Below are 12,473 nucleotides of genomic sequence, written 5' to 3' on the forward strand. Positions count from 1 at the left end.
CACAATCCTCCAATTTGGACACTTCTCTCCACTTAGGCTACGTTGGACCTTATCTGACCCTCCGTGTTTTCCAACCTTCCATGTTTTTTCTGTCTCTTTGGCTCTCTGAGCTGCATCCTGGATAATCTCTCCTGATCTTTCTTCTTAAAATATTTCTCATCTTCAGTTCACTAATTCAAGATCTTTGCAGCTTCACGGGGTCTGCTAAATTCACACAGTGATTTTTCAACGACTACAGTTTTCATTTCTAGAAGTCCTGCATGATGCTTTTCCAGATGTCCTGGGTGGTTTTCAATGGCCTTGTGGTTCCATGTTCAGGTTCCGGTTCCGTCCTTTCACCTGTGAGTATTTCCACATTCTCATCTTATATTCTGTGGCATATGATCTCAGTACCTGATTTCTCAGAGGTCACAGTTCTGTGGCTGTTTCTGCTGGCTTGCTCACACTGGCTTTCCTTCATGTGTTCGGTGCTTTTCACCTGTGAGCTCCTGTTTAAGTGATTTTAATCTGGGGAAATCCTGAGCCCTGGAGCACTGGGAAAGACAAATCCGCCACGGGTGCCAGGCACCCCTACGTGTTTTCAGTGCGTTTGCCAAGAATGCGTTTCTTCAGCGCTCTGTACCTGGGCCACATCTCAGGGCTGCAGCCTTGTTTACCACTCTCAGCTTGACCCCCAAGCTGGGTGTGTGCTGGTGTGAGGCCAACCCCGCTCCGTGAGCGGCCTCTGCCCGGGCCCCCTGTGTCACCCCCCCAAGGCACTGTGACCAAGCTCGTGCTGCTCTGCTGTGCTGTGAGGAGTGAGGTCCTCTCCTCTGACCCAGGGGCCCTGTGTCTGCAGCAGGAGACACTAACAGGTGGCACGTCAGCCTGTGAACAGTGCGGATGCCCGGGGCTGCCTGTCTGCTGGGACTTACCCTCAGTGAGCTTCTCCAGGTCAGTACAAATACAAACACACGTCCCTGGCGGGGAGGGAGGCTCATGGTCACAAAGGTCAGGGGACTTCATCCACTCCAATCCAAGGTCTCAGACAGATACATTTCCCTTGGGATGCATCTGAACGTAGATGGATGCCTTTTCCATAACCCCGAGGGTCCCAGTTTCAACTGCCAACCCTGTGTGGGTCCAGGGCCACAGCTCTTGTACCCTCCTGGGCTGCAGGTTCCTGGTTCCAGCTGGTGCCCTGAGGCCAGCGAGGGCTCCCTCCTAGTTCCTGCTTCCTCTTCACTCCTGGCCTTACTGGTTGTGAGCTCAACTATACCCACAAAGAGATTTGTAGTGTGACATCTGATGTTTCTAGGTGTTTGTGCCAAAGGGTTTCTCAGAATGTCCGTCAGTCCGTCTCTGAAAGTGGCGAGGTCCTCTGCTCACTGACACCCTTGACAAGCAGCACACGGCACAGAATCCATCACAGACGATGCAAGCTCATCTCCTTCCATCACGTGAGGTGCGACATTTCGTAGAATATGAAACAGACCTCTCGGCAGCACTAGTACTGCTGTCACCTCTGAGACACGCACAAAAAGGTGGCGGAGGCCTCAAACCGCCTCATCACGAGGTAGACCGCGGAGTCACACCAGCCACCCCCACTCTGTCCAAGCACAGCAGCGACTCTGAGGTCTCGTCCTCCACTTGTCCCCAAAGGCAAACTGGAACGTGGCCATCCCACACACGCTACAGTAACTAACCTCCCCACCGCCTTCCTTTCACTCATCTTGGAAATAACAACAAAAAAAGAAATTATCATCCACTAAGCGTTTTAAAAACAGCCAACATGAACCTTGTACTACGCTTGCTGTTTAAATACAAGGTGGAATCATAAGCAAGGTGAGAAGTGTGTCCAGACATCCCGTGTTTCCCACCTTGCTAGGGCCACCTCACAGATGGCCTGGAAAACCAAGCCCATCGGGACTCCTCCTGGCAGCCCGGCCCGCCTCTGAGGACATCAGCGTGCTTCGGGCCTGGTCACGACGCAGGTCTCACCTGTCGGAGCCGTTCCAGCAGCACTCAAACTTGTCAAAGATGCAGTCATTTTCGTACAGGGAACACAGCTTGCTTCGAAGGTACTCGTGGACCTTAATGAAAGTACAGGAAGGTCAGAGGGACGGTTGCGTGCAAGACGTGGCAGGGTCCATGCCGCGGCCTCACCTGGTGGGTCTCGACAGGCCGGCTCTCCATGTTGAGGTCCCACACCTTCACCGACAGGTAGTCTCGGGTCATCATGTACCGACCGCTGTGGCTGAATTTCACGTCGGACACAGAAGAGATTATTTCTGAGAAGAAGGACCTACTGCTGGGGTCTTCCGGCTCTTCAAAAACTGGAAAATACAATGTTTTCAGCTTCTGTTTAAAAACCAGAGAACAAATCATTTTAAAGTCCAAGCGAGACTCGGGCCCTCCCCCGGCACCGCTGCGGCCTCCCATCTTCCTGAAGCGCAGGCCCCAGGCTCACCCAGGCCCGGGCTTGCAACCCAGAACGCTGCTCGGGCCCTCTGAGTGCATCCTGCTGAGGCCTCTGCATCAACCTGACGCTTCCCTGCAGATCCTCGAATGCCAGTCCCCAGCAAACCCCGTCCCATCCTGTCCCTGGCACAGAAAGACACAAAGGGCGCTACCGCAGACGCCGACACGGTGCCCCGAGCGCCCTGGGGCGACGAGCCTGCGAGTGCGCTGCAGGGCCCGGCCCTTAGCCGCGAACGCCTGGGTCAGATTTTAACACCGGAACAGTCCCATCTGCCAAAGCCTGTCAGGAAAGGGGTTTTCCTTCACTATTCAACAGTCGAGACTTACGCTAACAAAACCGAACTACTAGTTTCACAAAGATTCTACAGGCGTCCACGGCAGACCTTTCTTTCCCTGGCACTTCTGCTTTCTCAGCAGTAACTCGAGTGCCCCCTCACTCGCCCCCTGCCCATGCGCCAGACCCCAGAGTCCCCAGTGCACTGTCGAGCCTATGGCTTGGTGAACTTTGGGTGAGGATTTCTGTACTTCCTTTCATTTGCAGCGGCTTGTGATTTTCTTTTTTTGTTTTTGTTTTTTGTTTTTTTCTCTTTTATTGCGGTACGCGGGCCTCTCACTGTTGTGGCCTCTCCCGTTGCGGAGCACAGGCTCCGGACGCGCAGGCTCAGCGGCCATGGCTCACGGGCCCAGCCGCTCCGCGGCACGTGGGATCTTCCCGGACCGGGGCACGAACCCGCGTCCCCTGCATCGGCAGGCGGACTCTCAACCACTGCGCCACCAGGGAAGCCCTGATTTTCTTTTTTTAATGTAGGAACCTATGTTTGTTGAGTCTGCATCTGAAGTTGATTATAAGCAAGCTGGTGGCAATACTCTGAGCATTTACTCAAATAAGTAACTTTGCTGACAAATAAAACTACTCTTGGAATCTAAAATTGTTACTCACGAGTGTTCTCTTGAAAACATAGGCCAGACATTAGAAAAGACTCATTTTTCATTGCAGCAATTCTACTGAAGTACAAAGTTCTTTTAAAACACACTATAGGGGCTTCCCTGGTGGTGCAGTGGTTGAGAATCCGCCTGCCAATGCAGGGGACATGGGTTTGAGCCCTGGTCCAGGAAGATCCCACATGCCGCGGAGCAACTAGGCCTGTGCGCCACAACTGCTGAGCCTGTGCTCTAGAGCCCACGTGCTGCAACGACTGAAGTCCGCGGGCCTAGAGCCCGTGCTCCGCAACAGGAGAAGCCACCGCCGTGAGAGGCCTGCACACACAACGGAGAGTGGCCCCTGCTCGCCGCAACTAAAGAAGGCCTGCAAGCAGCAAAGACGACCCAACACAGCCAAAAATAAATAATTAAAATAAATTTATTTAAAAAACTCCAAAAAACAAAAAAACACACTATAGTGGACTTCCCTGGCAGGCCAGTGGTTAAGACTCTGTGCTTCCACTGCAAGGGGCACGGGTTCGATCCCAGACTGGGGAAGATCCCACATACCACGCAGTGTGGCCAAAAAAAAAAAAAAAAAAAAAAACACACACACAAAAAGAAAACCACAAACCCCAAAAACCAAAAAAATAAATCTGCAAGAAAACCCCCCTCCCCCCCTCCCCCTATACTTTAGCCTCAAAAAGAGACAGAATGAGGCAAAAAGGCTCCTAAGAGCCAGTCATCAAGGACACTTCCCATCAGGCTCTGTTGGAGCTGCCCCACTTTACGACAGGAGACACTCTGGACAGACTGACCGATACACTGACTTAGCTGCAGGACCAAGTGTCCAGAACACGAAAACCCATGGCGCTCCAGGCTGGGATGGCGTCACTGCTCAGTACTTGGGAACGTGTTGGCAAAGTTCTCAGGACACACTCTGTATGTCTTGTGACACACAGACTTCTGGTTTTCTACAAAGTAGGGCCTGTTGGTTACGGCTAAAAATAAAAACAAAACCAAAGCTCTCCTCACCTAGAAGGACTTCAAGACTCAGTGGATTAAAGGCTAGACTTTCACCTCAGGGAACTGCCTTCAAGTTCAGCGAAGCTCTGTGGGAACAGAGCCCATTCCGAGAGCCGAGAAAGGTCACAGGTGGACTGCGTCTCCAGCCTCAGCAGAGGTCCTAGTGCACAGAGGTGGAGGCGACAAGGGGCTCTCACTGGGCCCACCCAGGGAGGCGGACGCTGCATGGAAGTGCTGGCAGGAGTGACCTGCGGGCTCCACCGCGGCGCCACAAAAGCAGGGCCTCTCGCTCTGCACCCCGCCAGCAGCGCTGCGAGGACCAAGGCCGGCCTATGCTCGCGCAGGCACATGCGTAACAACGAGCGCCTCTAAGTCTTCGGGGGCGGCTCAGCGCCCAGACAACACGGGCTCTAGACGGGACGTTTATGTACACGCCCGGCACTTACACTTGGAGTGGCGGTCGCACAGGGCGGAGGAGCGCATGTCGCACAGTCTGATGGTCCCCTTGCTGCTGCTGTAGACGAGCACGTTACACTGGTGCGGGTGGAACTCGGCCGCTGTGATCACCTCCGTCAGCTCTTCCATGTTGGCAGGCTTGATGTCCACGATGTCTGAAGCGCACAGTTAAGGCAGGGCGCTCGCAGGCATGAGATAACCCACATGACGAGGTTTAAGAGATTAGGTGTGGAGGAGGCGATTACACGTACTGTATGCCGGACGAGCACACCAGTAAGAGGATCTACGTTAATACCCTAATCAGACTCCAGTAACGTGCCTGACAGGGGCCACGGCCACGCAGATACGAGGGCTGCTTTCATCTCGCTGCTACTGCTAGCATTCTAGGAAGGGACTTTCAGAGCAACATAACACACGTTAAAAGATAAGGAAGCAAGCAAGTGCCCATCTGCACAGAAGTCCCATAGTAGCATCCACAAAATGACACAGACACACGAGCACTGCCAGGTTCCACAAGATTCTGCTTTGCTAAGTATCTGACACCAAGAGCTTGCTCTAAGTAGCCAGAACGACGTCACATGCTAGGTTGCCAGATACAGAACTCACTCAACTGGAGAAACAAGGAAGTGTACAATTTGGCTTTGGGCCAAGATAGGATAGCAGGAACAGATGACAACTAAGGAAGCTAAAAAACTTGGTGACACTACAGCTCAAGTCTCCAGACACCACACACCGTGGGCAGGGACCCTGGAGGGACTGGAGCCCTGCAGTGCCCAGCACGCCGTCGTGGCTGTCTCCAGGCCACCGTGCAGAGTGGGGACCAGGCTGAGCCCGCTGACCGCCTGGAGTCCGGGGAAGCACACGAGGCATGCAGGGCCGGGTGCCGGAGAAGAGTGGCCAACAGGCTCTGGAGGGCCGGTCAGCAAAGGCCTGTGAGGACACTGCCCAGCTGGGGAAGGAGCCACGCCCAGAGATGGGAGAACGGCACCCCAGCTCATGCGAGAGCTCGCCAAAGAGCAAAGCTGGGCTGAAAGTGAAGTGGGAGGGGAGGAGCCACGAGGGCACCAACTAACTGGCCCCTGTGAGTGGATCCAAGGTGTTTGTAAAGTGCTAACAGATAGGGGCTGCCCTGGTGGCGCAGTGGTTAAGAATCCGCCTGTCAACGCAGGGGTCGTCCCACAGGTTTGAGCCCTGGTCCAGGAAGATCCCACACGCCGTGGTGCAACTAAGCCCGTGCGCCATGACTACTGAGTCTGCGCTCCAGAGCCCACGAGCCACAGCTACTGAAGCCCGCGTGCCTTGAGCCCGTGCTCCGCAACGAGAAGGCACCGCACCGCAACGAAGAGTAGCCCCCGCTTGCCCCAACTAGAGAAAGCCCCTGTGCAGCAACGGAGACCCAACGCAGCAAAAAAAAAAAAAAAAAAAAAAAAAAAAAAAAACCAAAAAAAATTATATATATATGTATATATATAAAAGTGCTAACAGATAGTAGAAAGCACGTGCCTGTTTCTGTGCTGTGTGATCTCAGTTGCAATGAAGGGCATTTGAAGCATGACGGTGGGACAAAATCTTTAAGAAAACCATGAAAGATACAACTGCATAAATGAACCCTTCATGAATTAGAGTCCTCACAAATCACTGAGAGAAAATGTGAGCTTCTGACAGGAGAAAAAAATGACAAAGGACAGACTCTGAGACAAAGGGGTGTAATGAAGATGAGAGGACCTATCCAAGAACGATCCTATAAAAATGCTGCGATATCCACCTGACGAAGGATACTAAAACTTCTGTCTGTGATTTCTAAATGCCATAGATTAATTCTCAGGTCATCTGCAGAAAGATACGTTTCATGATCACTATTTACTGAAATGGAATTTATATGATATGTGTGAGCATTTGCAAAAACTCGTCGTGGACTTGCTTCTACCATGAGGTCCATGGGCTTCAATATTGGGACCTAAAAATGGAAGGAAATAGGAATTCAAAACAAAGATCCCAGCAGCAGAAAATCAGAACACTTACAGTAGGTAACAAAAAGGAACAAATGTGTGCGCACAGTTAAGTAACAGCAGGTACAGACAATACCCCCAATAAGCAATAGCTTCTGGCTGCTCGGTAAGCAGATGGCCCCGACACTGATGCCTGATGTGGGGCCTGAGTTGAGCCCCCCTTCCTCCTCTGGCCTCGCAGCCGCGGCCTCCAGAGTGAGAGCAGGCGCATCTCCTCGTCCCCCCACGCCCCCCGCGCCCTCAACAGGGCTGGGCGGGTGGGGTGCAGGGACTGGGCGGGGGGAGCATGCCTCTCCTGACCTGGTGCCCGCGACGCGGTACATCCAGCCCGCAGACGGCAGCGGAGCTGCTCACTTAGATGGCAGAGGCATGCTGGGTACGTACGTTATACTTCAATAAAACGTTTCTTAAAAAAGGCACAGAAACCCCGACTGTGATGAGTGCTGTGGCCAGGAAGGCTCCCAGGGAAGGGGACGTCCACACAGAAAGGGAAAGGGAGGAGAGGTCAGCCGGGCCAAGGACGAGAGAGGAGCCGGCACAAGAGTGGCCAAAGCCAAAGGCACAGTCGTGGGTGGCGGTGTCACACGTGCGAAAAAAAGGAAAAAGGCCCAGCATCACTGACATCTAGTGGGGAGGAAAACGGAAGCTTTAAAATCAAAATAGAAAACTAAAGTGTGCTATTTTTTAAATTAAAAACCCAAGGAGTGTACCTAGAAAGGGTAGGAGAGAATCTCTTAATTGAATTTTCTCCAGCCAAAATGCTGTAAAAATGAACTTGGGGAAACATGTATAAAAATACTCCCCTCATTTTAAACCAGCCAAGTGCTGAGCACACGCTTCCCTCCTCTTGTGCAGGAGCTGTTGGTTCCACAAGGGACAGGACAGACCTGTCATGCCCTCTAACAAGTCTCTAATTAATCAAAACGCGAAACAACTGTAATATGGGTAACAGAAGGAGCCCCTTTCTGGCACCCAAATAATTTAAGAGGAGAACAAAATTTCTGTTCCCCTTTCAAAATTTTGTTTTCCTCTTAAAGTTCAAAGGAGTCCATGAACTCACAAAGGTAAATCCACATACAGAGTGGCCTGGCCTGCGATCCCTCCCCCGCCGCAGCCCACCCTGCAACTGTGACGACCTCACACCTGTCGCATGCTTCGCCATGGCCACGGACGAGACCAGCTTGGTTAGGCTAATTGCAGAACAGCAGCCTTGACCAGAGTGAAGACTGGGCCTCAGAAGCCCTTACAGACTTCCCACAGCTGGGACGGATGTGAGCATCACGGTGGAGAAGCAGGCCTGGCTGGGAGGCAGGGGGCTCCCTGGAGAGGGGGAGCGTGCCGGGCCGGGTGCAGGGGAGAGGCGGCCGAGACAGGGGATTCAGGTGCACCCACAGGGCACCCCAGGCCTCATCCTTCCAGCGCACTTAGTTTCCAAGGAGCAGTTTACATGGTGGTAACTGTAAAACTAGTGTTACTGTCACCAACAGTGATTTGCCTACAAACTGTCACTAATTCACGGTGGGAAAGCAGCAGCATGGCACAGAGAAACCACCATTTGGATCAGAACATCTTGGTTCAAAGTAGGGTTTAGATTTGAGCAAATTACACAGCTTTCTTGGCCTCAACTCCCTGGAAACAGGGCAATACCACTGACCTACAAGTTCCCACCCCGCCCTTCTCCTTGGCAGTGCTTACCTGTTACACCCACTGTGCTCCTGTCGGGAGCACCCCTGCACGCTGGGCTGCGACTCCGTGCTGCACGCCTGCTGCCCCAGCACCTGCGTGCGCGCGGCCAGCAGAGCACGGGGAAAGAGACCGAAACCCACCACACGCACCCTGGCCGGGGCCCTGTGGGGCATGGGATGGGGAGCTTCCTGCAATTCCGTGCCCTCCTCTGTAGCTCCTCAGCTACCAATACAATGTGTCCACCCACTAGGTCTTCACCTGATAGATCGCACTTCCACAAAGGTTTTAAACCTCTCTGAAAAACCAACCAACTGGCCAACAGCTTTCTAATGAACCAGGCGGTCGGTTCGGGGAGCGCCTCTAAGTCACCGCTGGTCTCCGCTGTGGCCCGGCCCATCGGCAGCACCCTGGGGTCTTAACCAGGGCGCATCTGGGCAGGATTCAAGCTTGTTTAATCTCCTTCTCATACTCCATTTAATTAAAGGCACCACCCCAGGACACTAGATTTTAAGTTGTACTCAATTTCATAGATGTTAAAATGTGAAAAAAATCGAGGTATTAGAATTGATAAAACACAGTCATTTCATACTGTACCTAGGGGCACCAAAGAGGGAGTGAAGAATTTATTTAAAAAAAAGAAAAAGAAGAAGTAATGCTGCTCATGGATTGATGGGCAAAGAATTCTGGTCAGAATCTGCCTTAGCTAACTCAGAGGAAATCCAGTGAAGGCCATCCTGCTGGTCCACAGGTCATCTCTCAATCTGCAACCCACGCTGCTTCCTCCAGGGAAGTGTGCCGAGTTCCATCTGCTCCAACCCCACCAATGTGCTACTCTGAACCTTCAGAGTGAAAGGCAGTGGATGTATTTAGAAAGATTTGTTATGGAATTAAACCAGAGTCTTTTCTTTAGTAGTAGTATATTTTCTGAAGATGTGTGACTTTTTTGTTTTCGTGAGAATACAAGGACTCCCATTTTAACAAGTATACATAAAAATGATTACAAATAACTTTCAAGATCAAGAAGACAGATCCCACAGTATTTCTATTTAACAGTATTTTCTAAACAGCTGACTTAAGCATCATTACTGATTAATTTATGACAAGTATCGGCTAGTTGAAAGAAAATGTGACGTATACCCGTAGTGCTGTGATTCTAAGTGGATCTCGAAGTCGTCCATCTTCATCTTTTAAGTTATAGCCTTCTGCTCTTTTATCCCGTTCACTTATTTTCCATAATTTAATAGTTTTATCTGAAAATAAAAACCTCATTCTCCATATTAAAAGAAAAACCACATATCATGCCCCACTATTAGTTGAGTATCATACAAGAAAAGTCTGTGGTTCTATGCTGGTTTAGAAGCTAGGAGTATTTGAACATTAGTACTTCCAGTTGTATATGAACATTTTGTTTCCTACAATAAGTAAAGATGTAGAAACGTCTGCAGAGTTGAGAAATGTAATACTGCGAGTGTGTGTGTGTTTGCGTACTTTGAGTTTTCAACCTGAGTTTTCTTCCTGCTTTACCCTCCCCCAAAGTTTAAAGCAGAGATAACCTCCAGAAGGGCTAAAATCAAAAAGAATCTACACACAGAAAATTAAAAACCCAGCCTTAACTCAAAGGGCCGCATAAGGAGAAAAGCTCTTACCATTTGTAGAGAGCAGAAAACGAGCAGCGCCCTGTTGTGGTAGCCACCTAATCTTATTAATTTTTTCTTCAATTTCTAGACTCTTCAAATAGTCAAACTCTGGTTCGTGACTTTGAAAGGTACTGTAAACGTTATATTCCCCCCTGGAATGAGGGCGGCTTTTATTCTGCAAGGAAACATGAAGCCATTTTAATGAACAAAGCACAGTGCAGAGAAACTTCAGTTCTCCCAATTTGAATATCAAATGATCACACACATTTTTAAAAGTTAATAAAAATCCTGGGTCAAAAAAATGTCAAACAGATGACGCTCAGAATTACTTTACTTGGAAGAAACAAATAAGAGAGCTGACTCCGCAGCTTCCTCTTGCACTTCCGGGCATCTGCTCTAGGGCAGGGTGTGGAGTCGAGCTTCCCTGCCAGTACACTGGCTCTGGCCGCCTCTGCGCTACCGCTACCGGGGCAGCTCTGAGAGAGGCTGAAGGGCCCACAGAGGCGGCAGCGGTTGCCATCTGGCCCCGTGGAGAGTCAGCTGGGCCGGCCCAAGCCCTCCAGGGCTGAGCCACGGGGACGCACACTTCCCCGTCACCTGGGACAGCCAGCAGCACACAGCTGCGCCGCCAGGGAAAGGGACTGCCAATCGGCAGAGTCACAAACGAGCAGTTACGGCAAAGGAGCCACGGAGGGCAAATCCTGCAGCACGTGTAAGAGAAGCAAGCTGTGCAAACACACCCACAGGAAGATCCTCTTATGAAAAACGTCAACGCACACGACAATTCTACACGTTGCAGTAAAAACAAAAGAACAAGCTACGGCCAACTCAGGGGAGGCAGAGGGATAATAAAATAGGATGTGGAAGTAACATGGAAAGACAGAATGGGGGAGGGGCACAGCGTGTGCTTCACCTACACGCCCAGCGTTTCCTTTTCTAAAGGAATAAAAGCCCGAGTGGTGGGTTCATAAGTATATTTATATTAATCCCTGAAATCTTCTGCATGTCCAAAATGACATTTTCTATGAAATAGTAAATATTTCATAATTAAAACTCAAGGAGACCAGTATTTTAATTCTTGTTCTATAACCAGTATCTAAAATCTTACATTTTTAACACATTAGTGTGTGTGTCAAGTAAATTGAACTAAACAAATAACCTTCAGGTCTAGATAGATACCCCTTTACGTTTCTGAAGCAAGATCATGTATTATGAGAAAAATCCCCCCAAACTCCCTCCATCTCTCTACCGCGCTGCCCTGGTAAGTAAGTACTGCGCGCCCCTTGCGATCAAGCGATCCTCAGCAGGACCGTGGAAATCCCTACCCCGTGTCCCACGGGTGTGCTGGACTACAGGCTTATGCTATTCACACTACTCTCCTGCTTCGTGGCCCTCACGCTCTCTATGAAAAAAGCCTAATACACCAACGGGTACTTCTAACTCTCAAGTGAACAAACCGTGACTGAAATATTTAAAAGGGAAAATCTGTGGAATCGGTTAGTCCCATGCTTCAGACACGAGTCCCATCACAGCGCTGCCCGTCCTTCCCAGGCCACTCTCTCCGGGAACAGCGCCCTGCCTCTAACGCTGCCACTAACTGCCCTGATCTCTGCCCTCAACTCCTGAAACCCAAGGCCCCTGCTAATCCCCCGGCCTTGTCCTCCACTGGAGACCTCGCATCAGCGCCTGAGGGCCTGTCCAGGGAGAGGGAGGGACTCTGAGGAAGGCTGGCAGGGCACAGCGACTGGACTCTCAGCAGGAGAGTGGGGCAAGAGCTGCCGAGACTGCTGGTCCAGCTGCGGGGAGCATGGGGACGACGAGGAGGCGGGGCTCGCTTTGTCTGGGAACATGCTGATTCCCCGTTACAGTTCTGATGTTACTGGACGGACCATGCAGAGGGACGGCATTCTGCAGAGGGGTGGGAGCCGCGGAGCCACGTCCACAGACTCTGCTCGCCCCAGATTGACACGCTAGAGTCCCTTGGACAGAGGGCTCCACCACTAACATGGAAAAAAAGTTCGAAAATCACGTTGCCATAGTTTCCGATGGCTCCCTCCTGACTGAACGTCCTGCACCTTCCCCAGCCAAGCAGGGTGCTGCTCTATCCTCCAGGAACCTCTACGCTTCACTGATGCTAAAACACATATTTTGACACCTCTGAAAGCTTACTGCAGTTTCTAATCGAGAGCTGCTGCAGTTTAACAGGCAGCAGCCTCATCCCAGTGGTGCTGCAATATCATCAACTGTCTCTTTGATGATGGATGAAGACAGAGTCTTA

At 51.0% G+C, this 12,473-nt stretch overlaps 1 protein-coding gene across 9 annotated transcripts in view; it reads right to left on the reverse strand.

Annotated features, from left to right (window-relative positions):
- The window catches only part of PPP2R2D (protein phosphatase 2 regulatory subunit Bdelta), a 45,595-nt gene that overhangs the window by 4,884 nt on the left and 28,238 nt on the right, over positions 1–12,473 (reverse strand). For all 9 annotated transcript variants that reach the window (XM_033842197.2, XM_033842196.2, XM_019940271.3 and 6 more), the window contains 6 exons: positions 10,205–10,370; positions 9,696–9,808; positions 6,643–6,820; positions 4,854–5,018; positions 2,146–2,315; positions 1,981–2,072 (listed from right to left, as the gene is read on the reverse strand). In XM_033842197.2, coding sequence (XP_033698088.1) covers positions 1,981–2,072; positions 2,146–2,315; positions 4,854–5,018; positions 6,643–6,820; positions 9,696–9,808; positions 10,205–10,370 — 884 coding nt within the window. The remainder of the gene's footprint in view (positions 1–1,980; positions 2,073–2,145; positions 2,316–4,853; positions 5,019–6,642; positions 6,821–9,695; positions 9,809–10,204; positions 10,371–12,473) is intronic.

The sequence above is a fragment of the Tursiops truncatus genome, chromosome 16, assembly GCF_011762595.2.
Source record: "Tursiops truncatus isolate mTurTru1 chromosome 16, mTurTru1.mat.Y, whole genome shotgun sequence".
NCBI classification, from domain to species: Eukaryota; Metazoa; Chordata; class Mammalia; order Artiodactyla; family Delphinidae; genus Tursiops; species Tursiops truncatus.